General features: G+C 40.0%; 1 protein-coding gene across 1 annotated transcript; it reads left to right on the top strand.

The window, feature by feature from the left end:
* Positions 1 to 3,060: 3,060 nt before the first annotated feature.
* Positions 3,061 to 7,634, top strand: LOC134654779 (protein unc-50 homolog). Its single transcript, XM_063510279.1, has 6 exons — positions 3,061 to 3,482; positions 4,193 to 4,258; positions 4,615 to 4,735; positions 5,210 to 5,346; positions 6,091 to 6,192; positions 7,496 to 7,634. The coding sequence occupies exons 1-6, from the start codon at positions 3,239 to 3,241 to the stop codon at positions 7,630 to 7,632; spliced, it is 807 nt and encodes a 268-aa protein (XP_063366349.1). The 5' UTR covers positions 3,061 to 3,238; the 3' UTR covers positions 7,633 to 7,634.
* The last annotated feature ends 228 nt before the right edge of the window (positions 7,635 to 7,862 follow it).

Below are 7,862 nucleotides of genomic sequence, written 5' to 3'. Positions count from 1 at the left end.
TTCGGGCACCGGCCCGCAGCGTCTCGGAGTCACCTCGGACGACAAGAGAAAGTCGACGGCGCCGACGCGGCGAACGACACGAACTGTCGCGTCGGAAACTAACAACACGAGGTAATACTCCCGGGCTCCGAGCACGGGCACCGACCTCGGCCGACACCTGCGGTAATCAGACGAGAACCGGGGCTTTAGCGTCCAAGTAGGCATTCGCAATGCGCTTCCGAACGCCAAATACAGCTAGAATATCATTAAACTGCCTTACCAGATGGTTTGAGACAATCCAAACCTATCCTATTGCAGCGCGGCCCCGGCACCCCACCGCGCCGGGCCGGCACCGCTCCCCGCGGCAGGCACGATGACGCACGTTCCTCTCCGATGCGGAGCGACTTACGTTACCACGCGTTGTAACAAACGCTTGAAACCACTTGTTGACGCACTTCCTACTTCACTCTCGAAAATGCGAGTTAACGGTAACGATTTTAGCAGCATGGCATGTAAAAGATAATTTAGCAAGAAAAAAGTGGGTAGAATCGAAAAGCACCGTTGGAAGATCGATCCCGAGACCGCCAAAAGACTAGTAGTGGCGATCTCTGGCTATATCTCGCTATTTAATCGAACAAACTTTGGATCGGAAATTTCTAAAGCGCCATGCTGCAAAAATGTTCGCAAAAAAATTTGCGGACCATCGGTCAGGACGGTCGACGAAACAATGACATAGCGGCGGCGAGTGGCGGGGGGCGGGCGTCTGTTTGCAGGAAAGGGAAGCGGAACTACGTCACGGCGAGGCGGCGGAGCGACTACATAGACGCTAGCGGCATCTATCGGTCACCGGAGGCGTTACGCTCTCAATGAAGATCTCAGACGTGGAACGGAACACATAATAAAGGTTTTTTTTAATTATGTTACAGCTTTAACGCCTATTATTTATGTACAGTGTTTTTTGTATAAGTTTAATCATATGAGGTTTCCTCTCTAGGTTGTCTACTACCAAGTTTAAGAAGGCTCAGTATATTATGTTGCAAATAGCCAGACTACTACTATTATAATCAGGATTAGGCAGACAGATGCAACTGGATATCGTCTTCATAATTATTTTTATGGTATTTAGTATTTAGGTACCTAACTAAATATTGATAGAGATAGGTACTTAAAATAAATAAAACGTCTTTGAAGTCATGTTAAGTGAAAGAACTATTGAGTTATTCGTTATCTACATATTAGGGCAGCAGCCTTTTGTTTTGTAGTAAAGAAGTAAGTAGGATTAACGTCGCACGTGCAGATAAAGAGAATAATGGTTCCCCGTGGCAATTTTTACTAATAATATTGACACTGACACCCTGATTCCCTTTGACACTGGTATTTTACCAGGCATACCTTTTGTTTGGAAAGTTGAAGAATTAGCCGTGCTGTTTTACAAACAAGGTAAGAGTGGTATTTATTCAGTTATTTTAGAGGGGGCAGCTTTTGAACTCACAAGTACTCATTAGAGTCATTAGTCATTAATAAGGTTTGAGTTTGCCACACTGCCGGTCAACGTTTTTAATCTGAATTGCATTTATAGTTTTACCTAGTTGTTGATGTTCTGTTTTTTTTTTTCGTTTTGCTTGTTATTGTTCATTATAAACTGTGAAAAATGAAATATTTATTTCTTTCCACTCATGGAAAAATTTAGAGGAACGCAAAAAAACGTTTAATTAAGTACTAATTTTGAAATTAGGTCCATTAGCGGCATTAAGTCAGCCTGTTGTACCTACTTTACTACTAAAAAGAAGAAGACTGCTATCTTTTGCTGCATAATGCTCTATTCTCATGTAAAATATATTACCACCTACATACAAATCCACGCGAACGAAGTCGCGGGCAACAGCGGGCAGTATTAAATATTTATCTTTCGTTCTTGAGACTAATTTTCGTTCTTCGCTCTTAAAAAGAACGCGTCCGATCGTCACTGTACGTCGAGAACGGGCCGGACCCGCGTGTAATTAATATCCGTGGATCCGGACACACGGGTAACACGGGTACCCGGACTTTAATTACACGGACCCTAATTACCCGTTCCGAACGGGCCACAAATCCGGTTTCGTGTAGCACGAGAACGGGGCCCCGGCAACGGGTGCACGAAATCCGGACGCGACCGCGAGCCCTAATACGTACGTCGCTTAGACACAGTCAAAGAGGAAGAACATCGCTCCCTCTTCTCTACCGACCTTCTGTTAGTGGAGTAGGTATAGAAGCGACAAAAGAGCATCTTGACCAAATATTGACGGTAATACCTAATAGACGGTCTTACCTACATGTAGGCTACATCATTGATCAGATTGATCTTAACCTAACTATAATCTAATCACTATGCACAAGTTTTAATCATCCTCATAAAAAATAAATCATATGCACACGCCATATGTAGCTACATACCCAGTCCAGCTGGGCTGAAGCTGAAGCTAGTAAAGGCTCTGGCTAATTGCACAATAATTATGCGCAATTTATGAATTTACTTGTACTAGTCCTCATCTTTACTATTTCAGTAGCGCGGGTGCAAAGAATATAATACTCACTAGGTACTACTGATGTGCCTAAGGAAACTTTCCAAAATTGCGAAATGTTTCGAAAATTTAACGTAGGAAAATTTCTTACATTTTTGTATGAGAATTGAAACTTTCCAATTTTAAATTTAAATTTCCCATATTTCCTAGTGAAAGTTTCATGAAATTTCCGATAATTTATAGAATTTTATGGAAACTTTCCGCAACTTGCACATTTGTACTCATTACGCGGGTGGCGATCGATCGATGGTACTTGCTTAAGCGCACAGGAAACATGCTCCGTGTGCAATTACATATTAAGTGCCACCAATTTAATCGATATCTAGTCGTCAGTTCCTTCTAAATTGTATTAATCGAAGCCTTTTAATTAATAATGCCAGTTATAGAAACTAGAGAATATGGCGAAGTCATAAGATAAGGGTTCCGTAGGCTACGGAACCTTACGTTTTATTTATTTATTTTCTATTATGGCAGCACTTGCTATCTGCCACCTGTCAGGCTGTCACACGTCAACTGTCACTTACGTCAGTTCGGAGGTCTCGATGCCTGACTAATCCCCTATTTCCAATGAAAATAAACAAGTAATTTAATAAACGCGACCACCAATGCGCTCTAAAACACCCTCCGTTACTATCCATTGATACACAGATCGCCTCAACTGATTACTATTGGGAATAGTTTGTGAATTACAGTTGAAAATGAAGTACTCAACATCGCCAACCCCAAGCACATCTTCTACGTATAATTTCCCTCGCAGTACTTCTCCTCTGCCCGCTCCAGCTAACTACCAGCCCACGACGGCCAGCGCAGCGGTCAAGCGGTACAAATACTTGCGGAGACTGTTCAAATTCAATCAGATGGACTTCGAATTCGCGGCGTGGCAAATGGTGTACTTGTTCGTGTCGCCACAGAAAGTTTTCCGGAACTTTAATTATAGGAAACGTAAGTAAATTGTACCTCTTGTTTGTTTTAATTGGACAAGAGAGTAGTAATGATATTTGTTCACTAAAAGAACATTGAAATTGCCAGATGGAAAATATGATGTAGAAGTTATTGTTCAATCACTTTGTCATTTTATGAGTGGGTGTTCTGACATGGTCTAATATGAGTTGGGAACTTCATACAAGTGTTTCAATGTTTCTGTTTGTGTTATATTTACAATATTTACAAAGGTATTATACATCAAATTTTATACGAAACCTAATGTCACCTGGGGCATAGTTCCCCGCTGTATGGTTAAACTTAGCCTTTGGGCAAAATATGACCCTGCTCGTAGGTCGCCAGACACCCCAACAAGTTTTCGGGAAATATCCTTTATTAATGTTTGTGTATGTTAGTTTAAAAAAGTTATCTTGAGGTGTTCGGATCAGCAAGTCAAATCAAATACTGTTCAAAATGTCAAATCAATCAGTCCTTATGAAGTTTGTAGGCATAATCTACATAGCAAATCATCACAAGCGTAAAAAAGTCATGGAAATGCCTTTAAACTTTAAAGACACTAAAAATTCCATCTTAAGATAAAAAAATAACAGTGTAAACATCAAAAAACATTATTAATTACTGTGGTAATTGTATTATTATATTCATTATTTTAAGACCATCTGTAATACCATGGTTTGCAACAAATAAATGATTATGATTAATGTTTACAGATACCAGATCACAGTTTGCCAGAGATGACCCAGCATTCCTTGTATTACTTAGTGTTTGGTTATTTTGTAAGTATTTTTATATGGATTCATTTTCCTCTTTTATCTTAATATTATTATTTATGTCTGATAAACTTCTACAATTAAAAGATGTGCAATATTGGCCAGCAGTGAGAATCCAAATTCAATTCTAAATGTAAATCTGCAAGGTCCTATTTTCCCTGGCAATGCCCTTTTATTTTTATTTGTTTTATTGAATCCTATTTCTGTCTGTTGAATTTATCAATTTTATTATTCGTGATTTGATGTATGTACAAATGTAACCACTTTATTGTACATAAGACAGGTGGGAATTACGATAAAAACAAAATATATGCAATGTACAAAGGCAAACTTATCCCTACAAGGGATTTCCATTGTTTCAGTATCCTCTATCTGTTTCGGGCTGGGCATGGGCCTGGACTGGGGGCAACTGGTGTTGTTCATCATATTTGTAGTCTTTGTGGATTTCATCGGAGCTGGCTTGTTGGTGTCCACTTTCTTTTGGTAACTATCATTTTGCTACAGTACAAAGTTTACTTCTGTGTTTATATTGAGCCCCCAATATTATTTTGGAAGTTAAACCTTCATTATTAATTAAACCCGGAGTTAGCAATAGAAAAAATTGTGACGTTATCTATAAAAATGGGCCTTATTGTCGAAGACGGTTACGCCATTATTAACGATGCTCCGATATAAATACAATGCCGCGCGACGATGTGCAGCGTAAGCGACATCGACAATAAGGTCCCTTTTCATAGATAATGCCCCAATTTAACAAAGAGCTTGCAGCGTGTTCGCCTCGCTTTCAACTCGTTTGCAAATCGCAAAATGCGTGGATAGTCGCGGCGTATTCGCTAGTTGTGGACCTTAAGTGTGCAACCTGAATGCAAGCACTTTATTCCATATGCGTGCGGGCTCAGACACGCCCCGTTGGACGCTCGCTACTGTGACTGTACACTAAGATTTATATGTTTCCAGGTATATAAGTAACAAGTACTTACGACGCGACGCGGCGGCGCCCGACGTGGAGTGGGGCTACGCCTTCGACGTGCACATCAACGCGTTCTTCCCGCCGCTGTCGCTGCTCCACTGTTTGCAGATCGTGCTGTTCAACAGTAAGTTTCGTTTTACGTATCGCTAAGAAACTCAACTCACATAAACCTATAGTGTGTCAAAGGACTGTCTCATTTCAAACATAGACAGAGAGAATCCTACTATCTTTGTCTTAAACTAGTACTAGCACCCAAAAGAAAAGGATGAGTATAGTTTTCCTGCTTCTTACTGACTGACAAATTGGTTTGACAAACTATAATTCTCGTGCGATCCGAAAGGGCGTAGATCGACATGGTAATAGAAATCCTCATTTCCACCTATTATAGGCCTAAAAAAAAACCGGCCAAGTGCGAGTCGGACTCGCGCACGGAGCACCATCAACAAAAATAAAGCAAAAAACGGGCACCCATCCAAATACTGACCCCGCCCGACGTTGCTTAACTTCGGTCAAAAATCACGTTTGTTGTATGGGAGCCCCACTTAAATCTTTATTTTATTCTGTTTTTAGTATTTGTTGTTATAGCGACAACAGAAATACATCATCTGTGAAAATTTCAACTGTCTAGCTATCACGGTTCATGAGATACAGCCTGGTGACAGACAGACGGACGGACGGACAGCGGAGTCTTAGTAATAGGGTCCCGTTTTTACTCTTTGGGTACGGAACCCAAATTACCCTTCGGCCGCCAGTACGTAACCGGGGCTTCGTAACCTGGTTTTGATCTAAGCTTTTTTTTACTTCTACGTAACTGGCTTCGGTCGGCATTCGAGAAATGAGCGCCAAAAGAATTGCTTGTTGTTTCCAGGTCTATTGAGCCACGACGGCATCCTACCTTGCTTCGTGTCCAACACTTTCTGGCTCGCGTCCATCATCTACTACCTCTACATCACTTTCTTGGGATACAGCAGTAAGTGATCAATCATCCTATTCTGTCCTACCTCGAACGGTTTCAGTTCAATTTAGACCCTTTTGCCATTTAAATATAATCTACAATTCATTTAAGTAGCTAAGCTAATGCCTTTTAGGCAATTTATTGTTTCGTCTTGGGGTATCTACTGTTTTCGTGACCATAGACATCGTGACAGAGCCTATCGCCAACGTCGAAAAATCAAAAATCTTTATCTGCCACTCTATTGCTCTTGCATATTCGACCGACAGAGAGGCATATAACGGTTTTCGATGTTGGCGATAGGCCCTCAGATATGAATTTATCAGACATACATAAAGTAATCTGAAAGTCGAACAGTTTAAAGAATTATTAAAAAGGTTACTTAAAATACTTTCAGATTATGGGAAAGTAGTTGACAGTGGTAAGTCCAGAGACAAAGTTAGGGGTTAACTTTTTAATTGTTTAATGGCCTATACTTTCCAACTGTGATCATTGTGACTTGTGACTAACATTAGTTATTACTATGATTTACTTACTATTATAAGTTTTAAAATGGGTTTTATAGATAAACAGATACCTAGAGACAAAGATTTGTTTACTGCACCGTGCACCGCTCAAATCGAATAGAATTCGCTACCAATACTCGATTATCGATATAACTATAGCTAGACCGAGGTAAGTCTGCAACGATTTTGATAGCACACGCAGTGCAAGTGTTATTTATACGTCATAATTTCATAGAAGTTTGACGTTTAAAATAACACTTGTACTGCGTGTGCTATGAAAATAGTTTCAGACTTATCTCGGTCTGACTTTAGCAACCAGCTCTTACACATTTAGTAAGGGTCACCTCAACTCAGATACCTCTGAATTTAGAGCCCGATTATCTATGGTAACCACTCTGATAAATTCATATCTGATGTCACGGAAATCTGTTTACAATTGACAGTTTGATCTGAATTTATTCAGAACCAATCTGGCTCTAACTTCAGACATGACTGTTGCACCTTCAAGTCGATATTACCGAAGCAAATATATAACCCCCTGAAGACAAGCTTTTTCTAAATCCTGATCTTATGACTTATATCCCTACTAAAATGCCAGTTCAGGCAATAGAACAGAACTTTACTGTTACGAGACACACACTTTGAGACTTATTCATGATTAAAACAAATTTTAATCATGAATAAATCTCAAAGTGTGTGGCAGTCTGTAAAATACTGACTTTTCATTCAATTTCTTCAGAATCAGGACCAATGGCCGACTGGGGACAATTTTCCAAATTCAAATAAATAGTCTACGGATCATTTACTTTTTCCAGATCTCCCAATGTTGAGCAACACGCGCTTGTTCCTGCTGCCCCTGCCCGCGCTCTGTATCGCGTACATCGCCTCCCTACTCATGGGGTTCAACTTCAGCCATATGCTTAAAGACTTCTACTTGTATAGAGTTCTGTAATAACCGAGTTGTTAGTTGAAAACTAAGCAACAGAAAGTGAAGAGGTCTTCACATGAAGCTACAATATGAATACTTAATTCAAATTATTATTACCTATTATAAGTAGGCGCCTGTAAGAGTATTGTCAGCTGTGACAATAAAACGGGGCGTTGGATAAGGAAATGCATCTTTGTAAATTAACCACTGAATGAAAATTGTTGCATGGGACTGCATAAAAATATGTTAATTAT

The sequence above is a fragment of the Cydia amplana genome, chromosome 1 (genome assembly GCF_948474715.1).
Source record: "Cydia amplana chromosome 1, ilCydAmpl1.1, whole genome shotgun sequence".
NCBI classification, from domain to species: domain Eukaryota; kingdom Metazoa; phylum Arthropoda; class Insecta; order Lepidoptera; family Tortricidae; genus Cydia; species Cydia amplana.
Note: the sequence above shows the minus strand (reverse complement) of the source record. Positions and strands in the feature narration are given on the sequence as shown.

Bases quoted from the DNA above. Each gene is read 5' to 3' on its own strand.
- LOC134654779 (XM_063510279.1), top strand. From the start codon at position 3,239: ATGAAGTACTCAACATCGCCAACCCCAAGCACATCTTCTACGTATAAT. The intron at 4,736-5,209 runs GTAACTATCATT...ATATGTTTCCAG, and splicing joins TTGGTGTCCACTTTCTTTTG to GTATATAAGTAACAAGTACT. The intron at 6,193-7,495 runs GTAAGTGATCAA...TACTTTTTCCAG, and splicing joins CACTTTCTTGGGATACAGCA to ATCTCCCAATGTTGAGCAAC.